This window comes from Pelmatolapia mariae, linkage group LG18 (genome assembly GCF_036321145.2).
Source record: "Pelmatolapia mariae isolate MD_Pm_ZW linkage group LG18, Pm_UMD_F_2, whole genome shotgun sequence".
Classification (NCBI taxonomy): Eukaryota; Metazoa; Chordata; class Actinopteri; order Cichliformes; family Cichlidae; genus Pelmatolapia; species Pelmatolapia mariae.
In genome coordinates, this window is record NC_086243.1 from 31,656,626 (window position 1) to 31,684,332 (window position 27,707).

The following is a 27,707-nucleotide window of genomic DNA, read 5'->3' on the forward strand; positions in this document are numbered from 1 at the left end:
TACAGGAGAATTTTTCACACAAGCACCTCATGGATGAGTTGATCAGACAAAGGCCTTCCATTAGGCCTCCTGTCCTAATTTCCTCTGTCCCTGAGGACACTCCAGGGCCAAGCGCAGAAGTGGGTGACCAAAACGAAAGCAATGAGGAAGATATTTATTTGATGACAATAAAGTAAATAACAATAACAATTCAACAAGAATATTTATAATACACCAACAATATCTAAAAAAGGAAAAACAACATTTACAGTTGTTCACACAGGATTAACCTGAGTGACCTGTTGCTGGACCGTTTCTTTAACAACTGTAATAGATTACAGGAAGTCTCTAGCAGTGTTGCTGAGTCTGCTGAAGCAAAATCAGACATGGATGGGGTGCTGCAACTGAGACCTGCGGTTTGTCTTTTCTGGTCAGTGAGTGGAGAATCACACAGGGTGGTTTGCAAAGAGAGCTTTAGGATGCTTCCTCCCAGCCCTGCAAACCACTGCATTGTCCATCCACAGGGTTTGCAGGGCTGGCTCAATCGACGGCTGCCACAACACTAAGATGTGGTATGCAAGAAATATGCAAGCAGGAGATGATGGATGCTATATTACTACTAGTACAATACTTATAACTCTGTAGCAGACCACAGTTTGATAAAGTGCTTTGTAAAAAAAAAAGTGACCAAAAGATTAGATTCTATAAGTTTCAAAGACATTTAGTTTATATCTTTTATATAATACAGTAAATGTGTACGAATGACCGGCGATCATTCAGTCAGTGAAATTATCCATGAAATTAGCTAAGTAATTTCCACACATGTGTAGATTAAAGAAAATTATTTTACCTGGATAGGATTGTCTCTGATGAGCCTAAGGTACTGTTAGAGTGAATTGTTAAATGTTTGTCATTTTTAAGCTTACTATCGGTGCATTGTTTAACTGTGTGAGGAAAGGAATTCTTTCCGTCCTCCCCTCCCCAGATTCTCGAGACTCTGGGTGGGGGCTGTAGTGTTTTTATCACAGGCAACATCCTTGTGAAGGTTTGTTTGATGTTTGGTAAAACTTCCTGCCCTTTGTATGGTTTCACTGTGTTATCTATGGCAAACCATACATTGGGTGTGGGGGAGACTACCCTCTTTATGACCAAGGATGTTGCCTGCTGCTCTTTATGACCAAGGATGTTCCTCCTGCTTTTATGTTTTATGACCCTTTGATCAGCAGGAGAACACACACACACACACACACACACACACACACACACACACACACATATATACATAGTGCCTTGTCTTTGTAACCAAGGGGGGTTATGAGGGGAGGTGTTTGTAAACTATTGTTTGAACTGTTTTCAATAAAAGGCAGCGAGAGGAGGCCATCGTCAGGGTCATTTGTGATGAGCTGAGATACCGACGAGACCTTCCTTGCAAATAAAAATGATCGAATGCTGTTGCCTTGTTTTTCTTTCACGGGAATAAGTCCTGGATACAGCGGGGTCTGAGTTTAGACCCAACAGGTACAAAACCTGCCGGCGACGACAATCAAGTTTTTCTAGCTCCTCGAAAATTAAAAATGTACAAAAATAAAAACGGAGCAGCCTTTCTGGGTCCATTTTAAAGTTTTCGCACTGTGGCGCTAGCGACCGGAAAAACACTGAAGTAAGGGTGGACTTGAACAATGGCTAGAAGGACGTCCAGTTTCACAGCTGCTCACTTCCGTCCTACCTGGCGGTCAAAGGATCCTACATACGTGATACAGGAAGGTAGGATCCTTGGGAGCATCATTCCCCTGAATGTGGGCACAGCCATATACCGGGGAGCTTGACCATGTAGGGCCCTAAAGGTTAGAACTAAAATTTTGAAGGGAGGTCAAAACTGGAGTGTTATGTGATCTTCTGTTGGTGCATGTTAAGAGTCTTGCTGCAGCATTCTGCACAATCTGAAGACAATTTAAAGCTGAATTGTTAAAACAAGTATAAAGACCTTTGCAATATTCCAAACGGAAAGAAATAAAAGCATGAATAATCATCTCAACTTCAGCCTTTGACATAATTAGTCTGAGTTTTGAAAAATTCCTTAGATGATAAAAACCGTTCCGGACCAGCCGTTTGGAATGTTGCTCATGTGACATCGAACTGTCAAATATGACACTGAGATTTCTAAGGCTTGATTTAACAGAAGGGTCTAAGAAGCTGATATGCTGCCTAATTTCTGAAATCATATAGTCGGGAGCAATAATTACAGTTTCTGTTTTATCAGAGTTAATCTGGAGGAAGTTGTTTAAACATTACTTGATTTCTGTCAGGCAATTACTTAAACTACACAATTTATAAAACTCAGAAACTTTGAAAGAACAGCATAACTGTCATGGTCTGCGTGGCAGACCGTGGGAGTGTGGGGAAGGAAGACCCAAAATGCAGGACTCTGTGCGATGAATGCAGTGCGTTTATTTATAGTGAAGTAAATGGTACACAACATTAAATCCCCGTGCTATTCCAACTCCTGTGCCGTGTCCTCTTCTCAGTGCTCGTGCTCTGTGTCTCCGCTCCCCTGATACGTGAGCTCGCTGCCCTCCTGTTCCCACACTCCTGCTGGAAAATCCACAGAGGCAGCCATTAACACACAACTAAACAGCGACAGACTAGCACTCACTGATTTGGCTGAAAACACTGACGGGTAGTCACTCAACTATCCAACGTCGAGGAGCTCTCAGTCACACTGCTTTGTAGCTCCCCCCACGATGCTTGATCAGCTGCAGGTGTGTGTGATCATTTCCTTGGGTGTGGCCAGCCACCTGGCAGGGCACACCCGCTAGGCCTGAAGATGCCTGCAAACAAATGTGTGTCTGCCTGCATCCACACCCAGACACACATACCTGCAAGCAGGAAGAACGAGGGACAGCAACGCAGAGTAGCAAAAACACATAATAAAATACAAGTCCATAACTTCTCAGGGACCCTGGGTCGCTCAGACCCAACAATGGATAATATGGAGTGCGGGAGAGAGTACGACCATGCAGCATGAGTCTGTAAAAAGTGACAAAAACATTAGCGTCCATTGTACATTCTTTTTACTTCTTTCTACAGCGAAAAATTAAACTTCAAATCTCCGAAAGCAGCTAGCAAGCTGCCACAGAAATGTGAAGTTCACAGAGAAACCCCCGGATCCCCCCACTGATATGACTGCTGCAGCATCAGGCAAACCTCCACCGGCCCCCCTCCTGATAAACAGGTGAAAATAGATTTAGTGCTGCTGAATCTTTGATTTCATTTATTTTTTTTTTGCTTTGTTTTATTTGCATCTATTTGAAAGAGGGATTGTAAACAAAACAAAAAAATTTATATACTGAAATGTGGAGAAAATTGGTTTAAATGTTAAACAAATTTCTTCCACTCAGAGAATGTTGCATATAATTTAATTTTTGCTTGATGCAATGTGCATAAAATTATAAGATTAAAAGTAATAAAACAAATTTTAAAAAGTCTTTTTCATTTGACTCAGTTTTATATCATGAAATATGCAGAAGAAAGATAATTTGGCTATTACTTTATGTAATTGCTTTAATGTACTCAGGTTGTGTACCAATTTTTTTTAAAGCAACTAAGTAATAAAGTAACTAATTACTTTTTAAAAAGAAGTAATTTGTAAAGTAACAGGATTATATTATTGGAAAAGTAATAAGCAATTAATACCTAATTACTATTTTCGAGTAACTTGACCAACACTGCTCTTCACAACCACAAATCACGGCCCAGCTCCAGTTGCAGCTCTTGCCCCTCCTGAATATGCTGAATTATTTTAGTTGGAGGTTTCTGAAAAAGGTAGTGTTGTCACTGTCTGTCATGGTCTGGGTCAGTTCTGAGGCTTTCTATGCCATTAGCATCTTCACAGCTCTTTTCCACAGACTGGCAACAGGCAGTAATTACACTGCAGGGATTTAAGACCAGCGCTCACAACCATTCCTCGCCAGATCGTCTGCCTGTTCTGTTTGTGTATATATGTTGGGGGGGGGGGTTGGTTTCTTTGCTGCTGTTACAACCAAATTTCCCCTTGTGGGACAATTAAAGGATTATTCTATTCTATTTTCCTGTGCTGACCTTGTGTTTCTCTGCTCAGAGTAAACTTCTGGATGTTGTTGCTCTACATAACCATAACATGCCTTTGTTCAGTTGCTGATCCACCCGCAGCTTCTCTGTTTAGGTTCACCTGCCCGCCTTCCTGCCCAGCACTCTGACATTCTTGGATTTTACTCCTTGGATTTCTTCTATGCCTCACCTGGATCACCTGACCCTCTATGCAACAAAGTAAGACTGTTTACTAATTGCAACCTACACTCTGGATCTGCTGCAATTTCTAACACCTGTTTTCATTGTTTTAGTGACTCTGAGAATTTCACCACGTAACTTCCCTCTGCCCCACTCCTCACGGTTCCTGCACTGCATGTTACCCAGTGTCGGGTTCCCAAGGCTCCCTCATGGACCCCCTCACAGTTCATGTAGTGATTACCTGCACCTTGTTTCACAGTTAATGTTTGTGACTTTAGTGTTGTTATAGTGTATCATAGTAGTACTCTCATTCGTAGTGATTCATAGAAGTGTTTAAGTTGTACTTACAGTTTTGTAACAGGAGCTTGTAGTTCCACAGTAGTATTTTCATTCACAGTGAAACATTGAATTGTCTGAGTAGAAGGTTCATGGTTTACTTATGCGCTTTAAGTTTACGGTCCTCTTGTTTAGTGCATCTTTCGGTTCACTTTGTATGTCTACACAAACTCTGTAATAAAAGTTTATTTTACTCCCAGTCTCTGTGCTTCCGAGTGCTGTCTGCATTTGAGTCCATTTTCTCACTTTGGCCCCTCGGCTGTGACACTGTCCTTTTTCTACAAAGGAGAAAAACAGAATTACTTTTACATGAGAAAAATCCAGTAACATTCCAGAAAAACCAACACCTTCAATATTTTGACGCAGCAACACTGTCATACCCTCGGGTGTTGGTGATTAGCATTTAGCTTTCCTTCCTGCTTTAAGAGCAGCCCACCACTGGGTGTTGTATTCAGGGCTCGATTCTGCTTCTCTTCACCTGCAGCTTATTTTACTAACAGGGAAACTTGTAGAGCCCAATTTCAATAGACTATTCAAAACCTAATAGCTTATTTTAAACTGAAAAAAATACTGTGGTGGCGCGAATGCGGGGTAACTGGGGACGGTAACTAAAATGTTGACAACGCCACCTGGGGGAGGGAGTTACACTCCAGGAAAGATTTCTCTAGCCAATGTAAGTGTTACACTGGCTACCAAAGCCCACAGACTCGTTATTAACGGCAGAGGTGAGACAGATGAATTTTACAAATCAAAGTTTATTAAGAACTACTAAGAGCATAGAATTATAAAATCAAAAAGGCACCTAAGGTAGCAGGGTTGAGACGGCAAAATAGTTAATTAAAACACTTTATTAACAACCGATGATTAAAACGACCAGACTCCCTACCACGATGCTACCCTAAAAACAATCACAGCATGATAAAAGAATAACTAAAAAAAATGGTGGAGACCGGCCACTTGAGGAGGCAACCTACAGGGAGGAGTGCCCAAGGGTGCCACCAATTACTCACCCGTGTGATTTCACTGCAGACCTCACTCACACTAAACTCTAAATGGTGCAATCTACCTATGCCCGGTGTGTACACTCGCATGCATCGGGGAGGGGATTCCACCTCACGTGCCTAGCCCCTCAACAAGCGGCCGCACCTCCACTAAAGCAATAAAAGAAAGCATAAAACGTTAAACAAATTAGTAAAAGATCTACATAAAACAAATACACCCCAAATTACTGTTCGTTATAAAAGCATCGCATAACAACAAAACAGCATGACAAGACAGCAGCAGTATAGTGCAAACCACTCTCTAAAGGGCAATACTAAACTGAGTAGCTTTCCTTGAGAGATCTGCAGCGCTTAACTGCCTAATGCTCGCAGCCACCTTGGATGGACAAGACTGCCAAATGACTCCTTCTGGTAGTGAAGCGCAGCTGTTTCTTATAAGCCTGCTAATTGTCAACTGGGAAGGTGTGGATGTCAGTGGTGCGTTTGTGGACATCATGTAAAATCCTACCCCAGAATCTACTTCACTGCAATACAATGAAATTAAAATCCTGAATTCTTAATGTTTCATATTCTAATATGAGTCAATATACAAAACAGGACTGAAAGGAAAAGCAGTTTCTGTTTTTTTCTCCTTCAGTTTTTCATTTTAAATAATTGCACTTTGGTTTCCTGCAACTGTGAATTTCCTAAATGTTTTTTCTGTTGTTTTGCTGCATTGCACTAGAACAGCATACAAATGTTGGAGGGTCAAATCCTAGGTCAGTGATTCAAGTAAAATCCCTGTCACTGAACATATATCATGCTTTATTAGTAACAAATTTAGAAACCCTGTTTTCATTTGTTTCTCATTTGAAGCCAAGGATTGCAATCCTGTGCTTATATCTTAAAGAAGTGAACTTCAATTTTTGACTAAGAAATTACTTGAATTTGTATATTATATCACAGATGAGCTTTTCTACAGTAAATTGTTACACCGCGGCCTAGAGGAAACAGGAGCGCAACACAAAAAAACAAAAACGAAGGAAAGATATCGCCCCTGCTCCCAAGGAAAGACCAACGCTGCCACAGGATTGCGCTTTCAGAGCAACCAGATATTTTATTAATTTCAAAAGGTAGTGAGCGTGGGGGTGGGCATCAATGTTCCCTCTAAGCTGCGCACGTGCGCAATTGCGCACTGCTGGCACGGTCTCTACGCACAGAAAATCTGCGTCGCACACACACAAAAAAAATCTAACCTGAATTGAAATTGATACTTTAACAATTCTGTTTTGCAGTGTTAGTCTGTAAGTGACTGGCTGCTCCAGTATGGGATTAGAACGATGCCACCTTATCCCATAGTCCAGCCAATCACGCAATTCACATTCGTATATACGCAGCTAATCAATGTTGTTGACAGGCTATGACAGCATCCTTATGTGCCGACACCGGTGTTTTAGCTAGCAAAGCGGCGTGGCTGATGTGGAGTGAAGCCACGTTAATGACAACGTGTACAACCATTGGAGATGTGAGCAGGACAGACTGAACAATTGATGGAAAACATGTGGACTTTATAGCAGTTTTTAAATTGTGTTGATAGGCCACGTGAAACCAGAGTTATGATAAAAATATTTGCAATGTTTGGTTTTCTTCCTGGATACTATCGTTGTTTATATTTACTGTGGGAAGAAATGGTAAAAACTGTGTTTTATAAGGAAAACGCTCAAAAGGACTCTCCGCCTGTGAGCAAAACCAAAACCAAAACCCCACCCTTTCCTATTGGTCGAAAAATGTACCATGTCGACCAATCAAAAAATGATATGGCAACGTGGCATCTAGTTGTTAAGAAACGGGGGGAAGTTTTAGGAGCGACGGCGGTGTTTTGAGATGTGAGAGATTTGCAACGTTTAGTGCAAATCTTGTGTAGTCAGTGTGTAGTTTAGTCAATAGTTTTGTTGTGTGTGTCAGAACAATGAGGCAAATGCTGAATGTTACAGGTGTTACAGGAGTGATAAATCTCCTGTTGTCAAGCCTGCAGGTATCAGGCTGTTGTTCTCCTTTATCTCATAGTGGACAAATTATTTTTTGGAGTGGCACAAATAATTTGTGTGGCATCAAATTTGATGCAGAACAGCTGATTGTTCTGTAAATAGTTTGAAATGTTTATTTAAAAACGCATTGGCTGCATTAAAAAAAAAAAAAGCTGCAAAAAAATTTGTTTGCCAAACTGAGGTACTTTTTTGAAGAAGTAACTATATAATTAATTGCCCAACATTGGTCATTATATACTGTATTTTGCAGACAGAGTTACAGGACTCTCTCCCAGACCGCAGACTCATACTCATAATACAAGTCAGAGCTTTACAAAAAAAAAAAAAAAAAGAAGAAGAAAGAAAGTTGTGTTTTCAAATTTGGAGTCATTTTTACTTCCAATAGTGTTAATGTGGCAGCACGAGGTGGAAATAAAGTAAATACGCTTCACAGTTTAAAAGACAACGCCACCCTGGGAATTTCACCCAGAGGAGGATACTGGAGGTAACACTAATCACCAAGAAGGCAGTTAGGTTTGTTATACTCAGTACAGAGACGAGGTTCAATGATAAAATAAGTTGACAATTTATTAATTATTTAAAACAACGTATAAAAGCACAATCATAAATATCAGTGTACAAATATGCTTAAAAAAAGGTATTCAGAGCCGAGGCTTACCAGTGGAGGGGCAGGGATGCCACACACAAACTCAAAAAAAAGAAGAAAACACACCAAGACACAAGTGCAGCACACTATCACGCACTCACACTAATAAAGTAAACAAGGCAGGTGTGTACACTCAAAGGATCCCACCACCAAGGCACCCTAGTCTCCTCCACGTCGGCGCGCCGCATCTGAATAAAAGAAACAAAGAAAATTTTAATATATTACAACAAAACTAATATGCAGCGCTGGGGGATAACCCAACTGCAGGACCACACTGGTGATCTACAGCTAGAAAAAGGGCCTCACACCAGTGGCGTAACAAAAATCCAAACTACAAATCAAAACACCAGAAAACAACATACAATCTGGATAAAACTTTAAAATCTGGGGCAAACGGAATCGCCGTATTGCTCCAACTTGCTGTCTGCACGACTATAAGTTAATCATCTGGTCAATCAATATGCACGCCAGCTGACGCCCATAACCGGCATGCATATGGCCGCTGTCCACGCCGACATCCACTTTAAAAGCTGGCAGCAGCAGGAAAAGAAACCTCGCAAGGAACAGACGGTAAAAGCAAAGCAAAGCAGCAGCACTTCAGTTAGCGTAGCGTGGCGTAAAACTAAGGCCCACACTTCCTGCAAAGCATAATAAACCCGTCGCTTACCTTACCCGTCGGTAAGGTAAGCGACCCATGTAGTAGGTGACGTCAGACACCGGAGATTTGGCGGAAAAAGAACTAATGGTAGTGTAGAATTTAACAAAGTTTCTTTAGCTTCACTATTACCAAATATACTAATCAAATTGTCATATAACTAACCACTTCTGTCCTATCATCTCTAACACCCTGGAGGACAACGGGGAGAGTTTAGACGCTCTCCAAGATTATATCGACCGCTGTTTCCAAGATATAGTAATGAAGAAGGCCCAGAGTGCATCTTCCCCGGCCAAAATTGAGACGCCGTCATCGAAGAGATGTCGCCCGGCAGACTCCCCCGGAACAACATCGCCTGCCGGCAAAGACATTGCAAACATCCTGGAGTCAATCGACAGGCGATTGTCCAGTTTCGATGCGAGGCTGTCCCTGGTGGAGATTTTACACCGGGAATTTAAATCTCTGAGAGAATCCCTGGAATTCAGCCAGCAGCAGGTGGAAACGCTTGCCGCTGAAAATGCCACGCTACGGGAGTCGGTCAAATCTCTCACTGATAACGTGACCCAGCTAAACATAGAAAACAAAAAAATAAAAGAATCCGTTATCGATCTACAAGCCCGTAGCATGAGAGATAATCTTGTGTTTTCTGGTATTCCAGAATCTCCCGGAGAGGACGCGGAGGCAACGGTGAAAAGCTTCATTAAAATCCACCTGAAGCTGCCGGAGGACACCGTAAAAAACATCGACTTCGGTTATATTGACTGCACTCCAGATAAGAACCCGCTACACTCTTTTCTTATTCACTCACACGCTCTCCTTTGACATGTGTTTGACCTAGTAATATCAATATGATGTCATAGCAGATATAACACCGTCACCCTCCGTTATTGTGTTTATTAGAATGTTTCCGTTTCTTTTCTTTTTTTTGTTGTCACTCACAGTTAATGTGGTTTCCTTCTTTCTCTTTTCTTCCACTGCTGTGATCACCTACCTCCCCACTCACCTACAAACAACACCCTCTATTTCTGCATATTCACACACCACGATCACGCAAACACATGCGCTCAACGGCAGCACATCTACAACAACCTCACACAGCGCACAGACTTACAGGACACATAAGCAAACCACGGGTCTTCATATTAGTGAATATTCACACACATAGTCAGACTTATGGATTCTCTCACCACAATTTTTTCCTCTCTTTCTATTCACAAACAAGTGATGTTTCCACATTCTCTTCACCTGTCTAAAGGAAACACCCAGCGCACATCATTAGACATACACACACAATTATGGGCACACTGAGGTTTGTCACATGGAATATAAATGGAGCCGGCACCAGAGGAAAGAGGTTAAAGATATTTAACCAGCTTAAAAAAATACAGGCAGATGTTGTTTTATTACAAGAAACTCACAGACCTGTCACAGGTTTAAATGAACTTAAAACACCTGAGTTTCCTACTGTGTTAGCAGCCTGTTATAACTCTAGACAAAGGGGAGTAGCAATTTTAATACATAAAAATGTTAATTTTACAGTACTCGATACAGTTATAGATCCAGAGGGTAGATTTCTAATTATTAAACTATCAATATTGAACAAAAAGCTATGCATTGTAAGTATATACGGTCCAAATGTTGATGATCCCTCATTCTTCCACGGTTTTTTTAGTGCACTCTCTGAACACCTTGATTGCACACCCATTCTTGGGGGAGACCTCAACCTGGGACTAAATGAAGAAATGGATAGGCTCAACACAACAGGAACTCAGCGTAATTGGCAGTCCACAAATATAATCAAACAGTATATGAGCGACTTTGGTCTTTGTGATGCATGGCGCTCCCTTCACCCCAACAGTAAGGAATATTCTTTCTTCTCACATGTTCATCACTCCTACTCTCGTCTGGATTATTTTTTGGTCAGCAGCTCACTGCTGAGTGACATTTCAGACACTGAGATTCACCCTATAGCTGTCAGCGATCATGCTCCTGTATCTTTAACATTGATGCACAAGAATAATACTACACCAAGTAAAAACTGGAGATTTAACACATCACTGCTCAAAGATGAAGACTTTATTAAATATTTTAAAAAAGAATGGACTTTATATTTAGACTTTAACGACACTCCCGGAACATCTGCTTCTGTTCTATGGGAAGCAGGGAAAGCTGTGATGAGAGGTAGAATAATTTCTTTCTCATCACATAAAAAGAAAGAAGAAAACAAAAATATTCAGGAATTAGAAAAAACCATCAAATCCTTAGAAGAAGCCTACGCGTCCCACCAAGATCAAGAAATAATGAACAAAATATGCAAAACAAAACTAGAATTAAATGAAATTATTAATAAAAAAACAGAATTCCTAGTACAAAGACTTCGCTTGCAGAATTTTGAACACAGTAACAAATCCGGTCGATTTCTAGCTAACCAGTTAAAAATAAATAAAGAAAAAACAACTATATGTGCTGTTAAAGATCTATCGGGGAACACAATATATGACCCGGGAAGAATAAACAACATTTTTAGGGATTTCTATGAAACTTTATATTCACCACAAATAAACCCATCTAATAATGAAATTGATCAGTTTCTTGACAACGTAAATCTTCCGAAATTACTAGACAGTCAAGCAATGGCACTGGATTCGCCACTGACGCCAGGTGAACTCCAGGAAGCCCTGATAAGTATGCCCAATAATAAGGCTCCAGGTCCCGACGGCTTTCCTGCAGAATTCTACAAAGAATTCTGGACAATTTTGGCACCAGTATTCCGCGGAATGTTGCAGGAAATCAAGGAAAATGGCAGACTTCCATCAAATATGAATTCTGCCAACATTAGTCTCCTACTAAAACCAGGCAAGGACCCTTTATTTCCCTCAAGCTATCGTCCAATATCTCTTATAAATGTAGACCTCAAAATAATCTGCAAAGCTCTCTCAAAGAGACTAGAGAAAATAACCCCCCTTTTAATTCATCCTGACCAAACTGGTCAGGTAGACACTCATCAACAAACACTCGTAGATTACTTAATTTGATAGACTACTCATGCAGTAAAAACATTGAAACCATAATATTATCTCTAGATGCAGAAAAAGCATTTGACAGAGTAAACTGGAAATTTCTATTTGCAACTTTACACAAATTTGGTTTTGGAACCTCTTTCATAAACTGGATAAGAATATTATACAATTCTCCAACAGCTTGTATCAGGACAAATGACCAGACATCCTCCAGCTTCTGTCTCCTGAGGGGCACCAGGCAGGGATGCCCACTCTCCCCTTCACTTTTTGCAATTTTTATCGAACCACTAGCGGCAGCATTTAGACAGGCCACAAAAATTAAGGGCATAAAATGTAAGAACGTAGAACATAAAATCAGTCTCTATGCAGATGATGTGTTGCTTTTTCTGCAAAACTCACAAACCAACCTTTCTGAGGTAATTACTCTAATAAACTGGTTTTCAAGAGTTTCAGATTATTCAATTAACTGGTCAAAATCTACAGTTCTTCCCATTAACTGCTCCTTCCATAACTCTTCTTCTGCCCCACTACAATCTGGAAACATTAAATATTTGGGTATTAATGTTTCTCCTAAGCTTTCAGACTTAACTAAATTAAACCACATCCCACTTCTTAAGAAAGTAGAAGGTGATCTGACTAGATGGAAATCTTTACCCATATCACTCATGGGAAGGGTCGCCACTATAAAAATGATGATCTTGCCAAAAATAAATTACTTATTTTTAATGATCCCTAACAAACCATCACAAGATTGGTTCAGATCTCTGGATTCATATATTTCTAAATTCCTTTGGAAAGATAAACCCCCGCGTATCAGCTTAAAAACGCTACAAAGAACTAAGGATAAAGGAGGATTAGATCTGCCTAATTTTCAACAATACTTTTTAGCCAACAGGCTTCAGTTCATTTCAGAATGGTTAAAACATACCCTCTTAGATGAGCCCTGGCTAGATGTTGAACAGGCACTATGCAATGATCTAGAGATTTCAGACCTACCATTTATCAGCTCAAACATCAAAAGATATGAATGCTTCAAAAGTGTTAACATCAGCTCTTCTCTGACAGCATGGTGGGAGTTTCTAAAAATAACGGAGTCTTCATTAATCCCATGCAAACGTACACCTATCTGGAATAACCCTGACATATTACAAAACAATAATATGATTAATTTTCCAGAATGGAGTTGTAAAGGAATTAAATACTTAGAACATATATTAGAGGGAACAGAATTTATTTCATTTGACAGACTAGTTGCACAATATGGGATCAACAAGAAAAGGTTTTTAGAATATCAACAAATTAAATCCATAGTAAAAAAGAAATTTTACCCCAGTCAAGCTGAATTACAAACACCACCAAGTGTGGTACATTTTCTTACTCTTAAATCCCCCAAATTATTATCTAAAATATACAGAACACTTTCTAAAATAGATGAATCAGTATCCCTTCCTATTGCAAAGTGGGAAGCAGATTTATCAGTAAGCTTAGACCAAAACTTCTGGTCTCAGGTATGCTTAAAAACCTTTAAATTGATTAAAAATCCCAGTCTGCAATTAATACAATACAAAATACTACATAGAGTGCACTATACTGGTCATCGGATGTTCAAGATGGGCTTTACATCTTCCAACAACTGCTCACACTGTCAAGGCAATACACCAGACAATTACATCCACGCTCTTTGATTCTGTCCACCAGTTCAGAAGTTTTGGCGTGAGATATGTGAAGACTTATCAAAGTGTCTGAAATGTAAAATTCCAGCCTCCCCTTTAGTGTGCTTGTTGGGAAAATTGGATGATGTCACTACAGAAACTAATACAGTCCACATGGTTTTTACTGCCCTATGCATCGCCAAGAAAACGATCCTCATGAACTGGAAAAATAAAAATAATCTTAATTCTAGCCAATATAGAAACCATCTAATAGATCACATTAGTCTTGATACAGCCTCTGCCACCACATTAGATCAATCCCTCTGGGCTCCTTTGATCGGCTCCGTCACCTAGAGGGGGTGGGGGGTCGTGGTTTGGTCCCGTCTTAGCTATTGTGGTTGATGTGGAGGTTGGGACGGGCTTAGGGCGCCTGGAGGACCCCTAGAGACGTTATCCCGGGAGGGCTCAACCCGGGGGGCTGTGGTCATAACCTGGTCAGTGGCTCTGGTCGCTCTTAGAGGGTGTTCTCCTCGTGGCTGCGTGCAGCGGGGGTTGGGGGATGGTCTGTGCTGGCGGATGTAGGTTACTGGCCTGGTGGCCTGGCTGCCCCTGAGTGGATCCGGGGCAGGCGGGGGGGCTTGGGGTTCGGGGGTGCTTTGTCTACGTGATGGGGCTCTGGCTGGGCCTTGGGGCTTCGGTCCTAGTCGGTGTGTCGCCGAGGTTGTGGGCGGGTGGGTGCACGGGGGCTCAGCCCTGGCGCAGGGGGCCTCTGGTGCATCGGCCTAACTGGGGGGCTCTTTAACTGGCGGGGAGGTTGTTCCATCCTTGCAGAAGTCCACTCTGCAGGTGGGGGAGAGACATAGGAGAGGTGGAGAACAAACCTAACCTGGGTGTCTGTTGTCTTGTGTAGTCTGGGAGATGATTTAATGTTAGGGTGGGTACAGTTTCCTCTGCGGTGGGGTAGGGTGGGCTTCCCTGGGTCCTGTGGGGCTTGGCGGTGCTGCTGCCGTAGGCCCCGGTCTGGATGGGCCTGGACTCCCTTGCCTTGGTGGGTGCCAGAGGACGGGGGTGCCTACTGGGGTCAGCGGGGGAGCTGGCCCTAGGGAGGAGCATCTTGCCCCTCCTTTATTTTCCTCCCCATCCCCGGCTGCCTCCCTCTTCCCGCTCCACCACACCCACCCACACAGGTAGGGCCTTGGGGTGTGGGTGTGTCACCAGGGTGCAGGGGAGACATCCCCCCCCTCTGTCCCCTTCTGGCCACCTGTGCCTCAATTTTATTCCACAACTTAGACATCCACATTATTCACACTGTCATAACACACACATATATATAGGGCCTTGAGGGTGACCACGCCAACGGCGTCCAGTGAATGGTCTGAGTATTCAACCCTACCTCTGGCGCCGGTGCCCACCTCTCAATTTTAAATCCATGTAGACATTGAGGGTTCTCGGGAGGGGCCGTGCTAACACCTGCTGCTCTCCGGCAGCAGCACCATGCCCTCCCCTGTTTTAAATGCACTTTAGAACAACACGCAGCAACACTACACATGAGCGGGAGGAGGGAGGTATGGGGTCTTCACACACCCCCGTTCTCTGCCAGCCATCGGGGCGGGGGGCTGGGAGGAGGTGTTGGCTGACAGATTGGCCTCCCTGCTTCTGCGAGGCCTGGAGCGGTCTGCTTGCCTCCACCCTGGGGGGAAAGGGTCACATCTCTTGGGTCTGGGTGCCGTTTCCCCCTCTGGGGGCGAGGGTACCTGGACCCGGGGTATAGAGTATGTTTGGGGAGTGCGATTGTGTGTACATGTGCATATATGTCTATTCCTACGTTGGATGAGTGCTGAGTGTTTGTATATGTGTGCATGAGGGTGGGAATGCATGTTTGTGTCTGTGTGTGCCTGTTTGTCTGTGTTTATATGTCAGGTCAGGTCTTAGACTCCACCTCTCTGGGAACACCCAGGCCCTCCAAAGTGTGGAGGCCTATCTCCCCTCACCACACTCCCTGCCGGTAACTGATGCACTCAGGGGTCGGTGCATTGGTGGTTCTTGGTGTCCGGGGCTGGGCGCTCAGGTATACACCAGCTCACTCCCGGTGGCTACTTGGCGGGGCCTGGTGCCTGTCGCTCGGTCAGGCCTCTTCCGGGGCAAAGGGGGCCCTCGAACCTCCGGCCTCGGGGCCTGCAGCTCGGTTCACTCTGGCACAGCTGGCTGCCGGCAGTGCCGGCGGGCGCGCCAGTGCAGCCCCCTCTGGCTTCTGCTCCGTGGCTACTGGGTGACCCCTCGTCTGGGGATCTCCTCAGCCCTTCCCAGGAGGGTGGCACAGATGCCCCTCCGGTGGTACTCCTTGGGCTCTCGCACTCTGGGGTCCCTGGATGTCTGGAGCCTGGATCTCCTCCATGCCTGCTTCATGCCCTGGGGGACGGGGCTATGGCCCTCCACACCCTCTAGCAGACCGTTACATGGGGAAACCTTCTGTATACAAGCGCGCTGATCCACACGGGTGTGCACATGGGTGTTCACTGTTCGTAGACATAAACTACACCTTTCTTAGCTGCTACTTCAAAGCACATTGTGCGCTGTCTGTGCTGCACAACAACATTCAATATTTAGTATTTATTGCTGTTTACACTTAGCTAGATTAACATGATGGTGTTGTGTTTAGTATGTTGCTTTGTTTTTTTTTTGCTTGTCTTCTATTCTTTTTCTCTCAACAGGTGATCCAGGAGATTTTTTTTTTTCTCTTTGTCTTTGTAAGTGCCCTTTCTCACTGTCCCTCTTCCCTTCTGTTTTTCTTTTCCTTCCTCTCTTTCTTTCTCCCTTTCCTATCCCCCAATCATGTCTGTCTCATCTGTAACTACTGAAAATAAAATAAATAATAACAACAAAAGTTGATCAAATGGACCAATACGGCAATGCCATGATGATCCATTTGGCAAAATAAATCCATTTGGTATCCTTGTTGGTCTTCAGACAACAATTCTGACGGCTAAAGAACCAAATGGGACAGACAAAAAAATAAAAATAAAAAAAAATAAAATAAAATAAATAAATAAATAATTACTATAAAAGAAAAATAAAAGGCAGAGATCGTGACAAAATTGAATTACGTACCGAGTAAGCCGCGTCATGAAACACGAGCAGAAAGGCTCAAAGGAGGCTTCTACAGCTACGACCTACAAACAATATCTGTTTACTACCAAGTAAGGTAATGTACACACTACAATGAGTAAACGCCTACCAGCCGCAATGGAGGCTTCAGAAGTGTAACCCGCAAATGATCTCTGCAACACCAAAGGGAAGTCAGGTGACCAAAAAGAAGATCACAGGTAAGCGATCCAGGAATGCTCAAATGGCCACTATTTATACTAGCGCCCCCTAATGCGCCAGGCTGAAAGTGGGTTAAACCAAGGAATAACATTCATCCTGCCACATTAACATACTCCACAGGTCATGAACAAGATTTGTTTTAAATTTTCATTGTAAGTGGGCTAAAGCAGTTAATTAAAAGTAGTCTAACATAAATGTAAATGCTGTAATTTGATTATTTTAATAAACCATGTGACTTGGATGGATTCGATGCTGGCGTGACCACAGTGCACACGTCTGATGTCGCTCACAGTGGTCCAAGGGATCGCTCAGAGAGTTTGTGTGTTCGCTCAGACACATTAAAAATTAGAGGGAACATTGGTGGGCATGGCGAAAATAACAAACAAAACACTCAAGAAATGAAACAGAACTGACTTACCTATAATGAGAAACGAAAAAAGAAAATACAGACCTCTTACCTATCTCTCTAACCTAAACCTAAAACCTAAAAGCTTTTTTTTTCTCTATTTTTTGTTTAAAAAGGCTTCCCAACCCTACAGCTCCTCGATCAAGAAGAAAAGGTCTATTTACACTTTTTACAATGTATACAAGACAAACAAGCTCTTCTCATCACCGAAATGTGGTCAAACGCAGCACACCACTAAACACAAGACACAGGGCTAAACGAACAGCTTGTTTGGAAGCAGGAAGTAGGCGGTGCCGCCGGTCTCGAAAGGTGCCACTTTATAGCCAGCTTCATTCCATCCTCAGCCAGTGGTCCGTCTCCATCTGGAACTTACATAAACACAAACAGAGAAAACGACCAACACCACCCTCAGGTGTGAGGAGCACAGACAACACACAGCATCATGACCTGGGTCATAAAAAAGTGAATGGCATGTATCAGTTATCAGCCTATTTATTAGGTCAGATCTTGTCATATTACAATCATCATCAATAATAGATAGCTCAGTGAGGTAAGTGAAATGCAGCCTGCATGATGTAATAAAATAATAAACATTATGAATCAGCATAACACCTGTCAGTTACTTCGTTTCAGGACTGGCCTATTTTGGTTCTGTGGAGAAAAACACTTTTGAATTTGCTGTGTCAGATGTGGTCTGGAACCTGTATGTCAGTAAGATTAGTGCTTCCAGTGACTGTGAAGGTTGAACCTAACTCAGATATCAGTGCAGTTTAGACGATTCCTGAATTTTGATTTAATGAAGATTTTGATACAAATTGGTGTTACTGAAGCTCTGAGAGGGAGGGGTGTGTTATTTAACTAAATTGCACGCTAGTTTAAATTCATGTTGGGTACCTCCTGTCATGGTCCTGGGTCTGACGACTTTTTACAGTTTAGGTAAACTGTTTTTTACAGTTTAGGTTATGCTTAGTTTCCTACACACCTCCGCCGTTTCTGTTTGTATCTCCACCTTCTCAATAAAACTCTCCTGCATCTCAGCTGCCAGCATCTTGGGTCCTAGTTAAATTCCACACAGCTCACCCCACGAGCCATGACACTTCCTAAGGAATTGTTGACTGCATTAATTAAGTCCACTGTGATGTTTAATTGGCTAACTTAATCTGAAAATACCATCGCAGATTTGTTTGAACAATCTGTCTTCACGTCACTGATGGTGGTATAGAAAAGTCTTAGACATGCTCTTGGCAGACAGGGGAGGTGTGTGTTCAGTGTTTGCTATTATTTGCTCCACTTTTGTTCTGAAACACACAACTTCAGGAGACATTGATGGAGTACCGTTGAGGACCTGGAAAGTGAGGACGAGAATCAAGGAAGTTGGCATGATTATCCACTTGAATGTGTTGAATCTTTCTGGCCAGTTGATCACCAAAAGGCAGATCACACGAAGCCCTGTTTAACAGCTCGTTTGGAAGTACTGTTAGTTTTTCAAAGAGCAGCAGGATTTTGGGGTCGCAAATTTTAAAGGCTTTGCAGAATTTCTATAGGCTGGAAAGATGTTGATTCAGGCTTTTGGAACACAATTTAAACCAAAACACAAAATTTACAGGAGATGAGTGAAGTGTGATGCCAACAGTTTTATTGAACATACAAGATTAACAAAGATTTAGAAGAAAGAAAAGCACACTAAGGTGTTCGCCATAAGCACATGCAGGCCAAACGCCAATCAAGATAAATAAAGATGAAGACTCCCGGGACTCTTCTGAGGTCCTTTTACAAAACAACAGCTGGGTATCAACAGGTGCTCACATAACAGTAGTGCAAGTTATGTTAAATATATAAACAATAAATGACCTAAGTATATGGGTCACAAACAATACGAGAACTTGGATCAACAGCCTAACATTGTCATTCCCTAAAATATTCCCTTTCCATCTACAAAGCACTTCCCGTTAATGTCAATCCAGTGTATAAATTCATTAAAAAAAAAAAATCCCAACAGGAGTTCTGGCAGTGTGCAAGTTAGCGAACAGTGCACAGTTAGTAAACTTTTTTAAACACCTTCAAACTGTGAACTTCATAGAAAAAACTGATTTCAATAAAGGCTACCGCATGTATACGGGTAGTTTTTTAAACTGATATTTCCAAGTGTGATTCTGAGAAATATGTCAAGACCCAAAAATATCTCAAGCACTGTTGAGGCCATGCCAAAGAAAATGAAGAAACTTCAGTAAAGACAAAGCCCATAAACAAAAAAGAAAATGACGTCAGAAAGGTGATAAAGGTGCACACATTTTATGTTGTGAGACGAACAGTTTTTCTTGTCCATGTGTGAAAAGAGAAACTGAGCTTCCGAAAACCTTTTCAAAATGAAGGTTTTTTTTTTTCCGAATGTTCATTTTTAAATGATCCAAACACTGTTTATGTGTTTTACCATCACCATTTTCTAAGAATGAAACTTAGCATGTAGCATGGTTTCCGAAATGCATTTTCAACTGTACTAAAGTAATACAGAATGTGGCTTCTCACCTGTGTGAATTTTCATGTGTCTCTTCAACGGACCCTTCTGAGTAAATCTTTTCCCACAGGTGCTACAAGAATGTGGCTTCTCACCTGTGTGAATTCGCATGTGCATATTCAAGTGACCCTTCAGACTAAATCTTTTCCCACAGGTGCTACAAGAATGTGGCTTCTCACCTGTGTGAATTCGCATGTGCATATTCAAGTAACCCTTCAGAGTAAATCTTTTCCCACAGGTGCTACAAGAATGTGGCTTCTCACCTGTGTGAATTTGCGTGTGACTGTTCAACTGACTCTTCCTGGTAAATCTTTTCCCACAGGTGCTACAGCAATGTGGCTTCTCACCTGTGTGAATTTGCGTGTGACTGTTCAGCTGACTCTTACTGGTAAATCTTTTCCCACAGGTGCTACAGCAATGTGGCTTCTCACCTGTGTGACTTTGCATGTGAGTCTTCAACGGACCCTTCTGAGTAAATCTTTTCCCACAGGTGCTACAAGAATGTGGCTTCTCACCTGTGTGAATTCGCATGTGCACATTCAAGTTACCCTTAAGACTAAATCTTTTCCCACAGGTGCTACAAGAATGTGGCTTCTCACCTGTGTGAATTTGCATGTGTCTCTTCAACGGACCCTTCTGAGTAAATCTTTTCCCACAGGTGCTACAAGAATGTGGCTTCTCACCTGTGTGAATTTGCATGTGTCTCTTCAACTGACCTTTCTGAGTAAATCTTTTCCCACAGGTGCTACAAGACTTTGGCTTCTCACCTGTGTGAACTCGCATGTGTGCTTTCAAATTTGATTTTACAGGAAATCTTTTCCCACAGGTGCTACAGCAATGTGGCTTCTCACCTGTGTGAATTTGCATGTGTCTCTTCAAGTGAGCCTTCCGAGTAAACCTTATCCCACAGGTGCTACAAGAATGTGGCTTCTCACCTGTGTGAATTCGCATGTGCATATTCAAAATTTGTTTCAAATTAAATCTTTTCCCACAGGTGCTACAAGAATGTGGTTTCTCACCAGTGTGACTTCGCATGTGTTTAGTCAAGTCTGACTTCCAAATAAATCTTTTCCCACAGGTTCTACATAACTTAGCTGCCTTGGAATTTTGAACTGTCAGGCCTGATACAATTTCCTCCAACTTATTTCTGTGTGAGTTACCATCCTTGCTTTCATCCTGATCTGTGTCAGGAGAGTTGTGAGAAAGGCACTGGTCACAGCTTGGTTCTGATTCACTGTGGTCACTTTTTTCACGAGATGGAAAATTTGCAGTCTCCTGCATTAGCACAAGTGGTTTTTCCTCTTCATTGGTACTGAGTTCCTCCTGTTCCCCTTTAATCTGTGAAGGATCCTCCTGGCCTAAACTGGAGTTCTTCTCCTGGTTACAGACCTGCTGATTTGTGAGCCCCTCCTCATCCTTACAGTCATGTTGTGGAAAATCTGAAGGGACAGATCAAAAAGCATACATTTTTTGCCTTAACCATTAGCAAATCTCCACATGGTAAGCATGTTGCTTAGAAATACCAATGAAAGGCATTTTGTGGGGAGAAACAGTTTTGATGACTCAGTGAAAACCAAACTCTACAAATAATATAAAGAGACCATCTACGATGAGAAAATAAAGACAATATATAACCAAACAAAACAACAAAGTCGTATCCCTGAAGTTTTATAATCAATGTGCACAAAACATTTAAAAATGTATTTAAAATTAGTTAAAAACTTTACAGGACACTCACTGCAGGATTTTTTTGTTTATTTTTTAGATTAACCATTCATTGCCTGAAAGTTGGGGAGAATGGGAGGTAGAACCTTCACCTTTCAGGTCCCTCTTCTGTGTAAACAGCTGCCAGTTTGGATTCGGAAGACAGACACCCTCTCTACTTTTAAGATTAGGCTTAGGTCAGTACTGTTGGGGCAGTTAGCATTCTCTTAAAGCCTCTTTGTATGTTTTACTGTCTGGTGGCCTCTTGTTGGTTTACATTATGGTTAACACTAGAAATACTGACTTTCTAGAATCTAGTGGTAAGTCCCTACCACTGGATTTACTAACCCCACGCAAATTTGGGTAAATTCCCTGAACCTAACACCTACTAGCACCCCAATTTATATATATATATATTAGGGGTGCAACAATACATGTATCGGTATTGAACCGTTCGATACAGTGCTTTCGGTTCGGTACGCATATGTATCGAACAATACAAATTTTTTAATTTATTTTATCAACTTTTCTTCTGACGATGCTGTCTGTATTGAGAGATCAGTGGATCTGCGTTTGACTACTCCGCCTAGGCTGCACTGTTGAGCGCAGCGCCACTGAGCGCAGCGCAAGCTAGTGAGACAGAAGCTAAGCTCGTTGCAACATGGCAACTGCCTCAACGCTACCCGAAATTGAACCTCCCCCACCCTCATTCAGATCTGGCGTTTGGAACTCTTTTGGTTTTCATGTGAAGTATGACCCTGATGGTAAGCGCGTCATGGACAAAAGTAAAACAGTATGTCGGATGTGCCACGCAATGCTCAATTACTTTGGTGGGAACTAGTGCGTTAGTGCAGTTAGCTCGTGGGCAGCACATTGAACACATATTATAAGTGGTCAGAAACGTGTAAATAACTCATGAAAGAATAAAGTTACGTTGAAACCAAGCACACCATTGTTTTTCTTGTGACATTACCAATAAGTTTGATGTGTCACATGGCCCTCTTCCTATTGAAAAAACAAAAGTTGTATCCAAGATGGCCGACTTCTAAATGGCCACCATGGTCACCACCCATCTTGAGGAGTTTGCCCCCTCACATATACTAATGTGCCACAAACAGGACTTTAATATCACCAACCATTCCCATGTTATTACGGTGTATCCATATAAATGGCCCACCCTGTACAATAAAACCCACGTCAGCCTCCCCCAGCACCAAAATGGCTGGAGAGGTGGTCAGGGTCAAAGGAGTGGCTTTGATCCTACTGCTTGAACTAAAACTTTACAAATTTAAGAAACACAATGAGAACATTCAACAATTTGACTTAACAAGTGATTTCTCGATCAGATAGATTTCTTTTTTTATTATTATTTTGTTGTTTCAGCAACATTAAATTTAAAAAACTGTACTTTTGAGTTAAAATATATATTTATAATTTTAATAAATGACAAATTAAAAAGGCATGAACATATTTTTGTATCGAATAAATATCGAACCGTGACACCAAAGTATCGAACCGAACTGTGAATTTTGTGTATCGTTGCACCCCTAATACATGTATCTATATGTATATATATATATATATATACACACACATACATACATATACACACACACACACACATTTATACACAGGTCACAGTGATAATTGAACAAAAAGCACAAAGATCAAATGCTGACTGGATTTGTTTTTGCTCCATCTCCTCCTTAAACATGTTTTTAACATTAGTTATAATTCAGAATTGGCGATTGAAACAAGTATGGCACATACAAACATCAGAAAATAAACACTCGATAGATATATCCTCACTAAACCAAGTCTATGTTGAACCTCCGAGAGGTGACAGTCAGCAGGGGTTATGACAGTTGTGTACCGGGACCCATGCTTTGTCTGCGGCAAGCGCTTGTGAGCCGAGCAGGTCTGTCACACGTGTGTGAAGGTTCTCAGTCATCCAGGTCATCATAGTCTAAGGAGCTTGGAAAGAAAACATCTGGACTTCTTTATCGTCTTCACGGAAACTTAAAGTCCAGACGCTTTTCTTTCCAAGCTCCTTAGATGGACTATCACACACTTTGCTGTGAGACTAGGCTGGGCAGACATCTCCAAAATCATCGAAGCACTTTTACAAACAGGCTCTATCTTGACAAACCGACAAGATATCTGAAGATTAAACCACTACATTCACTGCTAAAAAATATTAAAAGTGTATCTGGTGACACACAAATAGGGTTTTTCAAAGTACAGTTCAGTTATTTTCCACATGCCGGTTGCTAGTGTGGAGAAGGACAAACGGGGCCACCAGGCTAAAGCAATGGTTTTGACTCGATCAGCGTTAACCCCGCCCCGAGTTTGATGGGTGAGGCTGACAGATAAAATAAATTCATGAACAGCCAGAGGTCAGGACTGTGAAAAAGAAATAAATAAATCATGAAATAATTAATTAAATGTGTCAAGAAAGAATTAAAATATGAAATAAATAATTAATTAAATGAGTTAAGAATTTATTAAATGTGTCAATAATTAATTACTTAAATATGTATTTAATTCCAATTTTAATTAATAATTGATACATTTTATTCATTATTTTATGGTGTATTTAATTAATTCATTTTGGCAGTCCTGGCATTCCACAGCACTGTCCACTTTTCTGCAATGACAATGCAGATTTTCCACTTGTGGGACTAATAAAGACAGATTTGCTGTGTTTGTGCGTGTGTGTGTGTTGTTGTGCAACATTTGCATTTCTTTACTAGTAGCTCAGATCCAAGGCAGGCCAAACCTCTGTGTTACAACCTTCAGAAATGCCTGCCGTATCTATACAAAAAACACACATTCACAATATATGGATACACAAGTCTGCTTTATTTTAAAGTGTTGCGAACTTTACAGCGTTTGCAGATCCCGTGTCCATTATCCCTGCATTTGGCACAGGTGAATTTCTGACATGTTGCACAGGTAAACCTGCTGCGATTCCTGTTGCAGCTCTCTTGCACTGCGTTGTCTTTACAGTCCCTGGCACAGCAGCTGCAGCAGCTTCAGCAGGTTCAGCAGCCTGCCACTGTGCTAGTATTTCCTTGTGCTGCATGAATCGACAACAAAGTTCCTTAGCTAGAAGACTCAGAAACAATCTTCCTTCGCTTGTCCATCCTGTACATCCCTTGTACAAAATGTAGGCATTCATCTTCGCCAGGTCCAGAATATTGTAGAAAACCACTACTGGCCACCTGCGTGTTGCTGCTCTTACGGAATACATTCGCGCCATTTGGTCCAACAAGTCTACACCACACTGTAAAAGCAGAGAGAGAGAGTCATGAGTATATGGGTTAGGGGGTTAAGGGTTAGGGTTAGGTCTTTGCTGACGACACAAACATTTTTTGCTCTAGTGATGATCTGCAGAATTTATTGGAGGATATGATTAATGAAATAAGTGAAGTGAAGTTCTGGCTTGATAAAAACAGATTATCATTAAATTTGAATACATCTAAACTTATGTTATTTGGAAATAGTAGTTTAAATACAAATGCTAAGATTCAAATAAATGGTGTTGATATTGAAAGAGTCAGTGAAAATTAGATGAAAAACTTAACTATAAAACCACATTACATTCACTTTTTACTCTTCAAAAAAAAAAAAAAAAAGCAATTCAAATCATCCACAATGCAGGTTATAGGGAACATACAAACTCACTATTTTTGCAGTCTGAAATATTGAAAATTGACAATCTAGTAAAATTCCAAACAGCACAAATTCTATTCAAAGCAAAAAATAAAGAACTGCCAGGTAATATTCAGAGTATGTTTGTTTTGAAAGAAGGAAGTTATAATTGAAGGGGTTTTTGCAACTTCAAAACAGGGAAGGTACATACTACAAGTGTTTCTGTTCATGGAGTGAAACTGTGGAACAGTCTGAATATGGAATTAAAGCAATGTGCAAACATAAAACAGTTCAAAAAAAGAGTTATAAAAATATGATCTTCTCGAACTATAAAGAAAGGGAAAATATTGAAATTATGTGAACGTCCCTATTTAAAAAAGAGTTATAAAAATAATCATGATTTGATAGTATAGGATATAGTATATCAGAAATCTGTTCACTATTTTTATTACAAATTATATCAATAAGGAAGCTGACTAAATATTAACTGATAATTTATGGCAAAGGGGTGGGATCAAATAAGTGTTTACTTCTTCCCACTCCCTTTCAACATGTAAATGAATCAGAATGGTAGCAATATTGAAATGTACTGATTTTCGTATAGTATTTTTTTGTCTCTTATTTTCTTTTCTAAATGTACCTGTATATTGTTTACATGTTTGAAATAAATAAATAAAATAAAATAAATAAATAAATAAAATATGCTTTTTTTTCTATAGGCCTGTATAGCACACATGAGAAAACATTGTAGCACTGGTGTAAAATTATACACACATTCACATACCTTCATGTGGTTATAGTCAGTTATCATGTTGGGTTTCCTCTTTCTGTCGTCACCGATCGTCATGTCTTGGTGCCTTGAACTTGAACACACAGTCTTCTTGTTTTTAGGTGCATAAATTGTCAAGCAGACACTGCCACTTCCAAGGACTGAAGTGGAGAATACCTCTCGCTGTGCAGTGTCACAGGGAAGTAAAGGAACTGTCCGTTGTGACATTTCTCCCATCATCCAAAAACGCCTCCATCAGTTTCATGACCACGTTCTCTGCCAGCCTCTCTCCCTTCTGACGACTGGGGTCCTTTCCCAAGTTAGGAGATGTATTGGAGACATATTTGGTCTCCAAATCCGTGGCCATCCAGAACTTGATCCCAGATTTGTCTGGCTCGTTTGCGATATACTGTGTGGATGGACAACGAACCTTGGTAGGGAACAGCTGTTCATCTATGGTCATGTGTTCTCCTGGAGTAAAACTCTTAGCACAGTTCTGGTTGAAGCGTGTCCAGATGTCGGAGATTGCCGCACATTTGTCTGTTTTCACCCGTTCTGCCCGCGTGTCCTTGTCATCAAATCAAAGGTGTTGCATAATTGAAATGAATCTATCTCGGGGCATTGTCTCTTTGATTACTGGCACCAGAAAACTGTCTTACCAGCAATCCACAATGGCACCAATGAGACGCATGATTGCTCTTACAAACAGAATTGAAATGAATGCCATCAGTTCATGAATTGACAAATTCCAGTCCGGCTCTGTTCTGCGGGCTTGATGGACCGTACACTCCCTGATGGTCTGCCGCATTCCCACGTCTAACAGCCAAAGGACGCTTTGGAGCACACTTGTAATTTTACGCTGTCGGAAGATAAACAAATAAAGAATGGTAAATTTATATGAACCCCACTCTAAATGGCTTTATATAAATATCATACGTACTATGGCAATGACAGACCTTAGCAGACTCTGTGGGTCCAGCTTGCGCAGTGAAGCACGAGCGATTTGCTACTGCATTGGGCATTCCAATGTCCTCCTCTGCCCACACAGTGCCGTCTTTTGCCGTGTGGCTCAGACAGGGCTTCCCAGTACCACGGTGCCTCATCTGTGGAGGCATGTTGGGTTCTTGTTCCGTCTCCTTTTCAGATTCTTCTGAGGAGGTATCAGTGGCCTGCTGCACAAATGAAACCTCTCCTCCATCAGAGTCTGCTTCATCCATTTCCTGAAGCAAAGCCAAAGCCTGTTGCGCGCAGAGGTTCTTCCTGCGAGGCAGCGATACGGAGGCCATCCTGATGTGCGTTGTCAGAAATGCGAAGAAGAAATGATTCTCCCGCCTGGGTCTGTCTGCTTTTATGCACAGCACTGTGCTGTAGTCATGCAATGCCACTCCCTCACATACACAGTCACAATGGAACAATGGAAGATCTGTGCTGAGAGTCAAGGAACTCCATTGCTGAAAGCTGCAAACAGACTATGACACAGACAGACAGACTGTGTGGGAGAGTAACCTAAGACAAAAGGCAGAGAGATGAAGAGATGAACCAACCTGGAACTGAGGGACAGAATTTATTTTTTATGTTTTCTTTTTTTAGGTTTTGCTAGTTTTACATGAACAGGCAAAGGAGAGAACATGCAAAGCTGGGGAGATCACACATGTCACTCATGTCATTGTATTAGCAACTTTTCATTCTGTTTTCACACATTGTTTTTATAAATAAAACATTCTTGTGTTTCCATATATTGTGAATGTGTGTC

At 41.5% G+C, this 27,707-nt stretch overlaps 1 protein-coding gene across 1 annotated transcript; it reads right to left on the minus strand.

Moving 5' to 3' along the window:
• Nucleotides 1-2,500: 2,500 nt before the first annotated feature.
• On the minus strand, nt 2,501-26,032 carry LOC135932171 (zinc finger protein OZF-like). The gene is made up of 5 exons (XM_065469530.1): nt 25,970-26,032; nt 24,685-24,817; nt 20,259-21,266; nt 19,839-20,006; nt 2,501-2,571 (listed from the first exon to the last, which is right to left on the minus strand). Exons 1-5 carry the CDS (start codon nt 26,030-26,032, stop codon nt 2,501-2,503), a joined length of 1,443 nt encoding a protein of 480 aa, XP_065325602.1.
• Nucleotides 26,033-27,707: the final 1,675 nt, after the last annotated feature.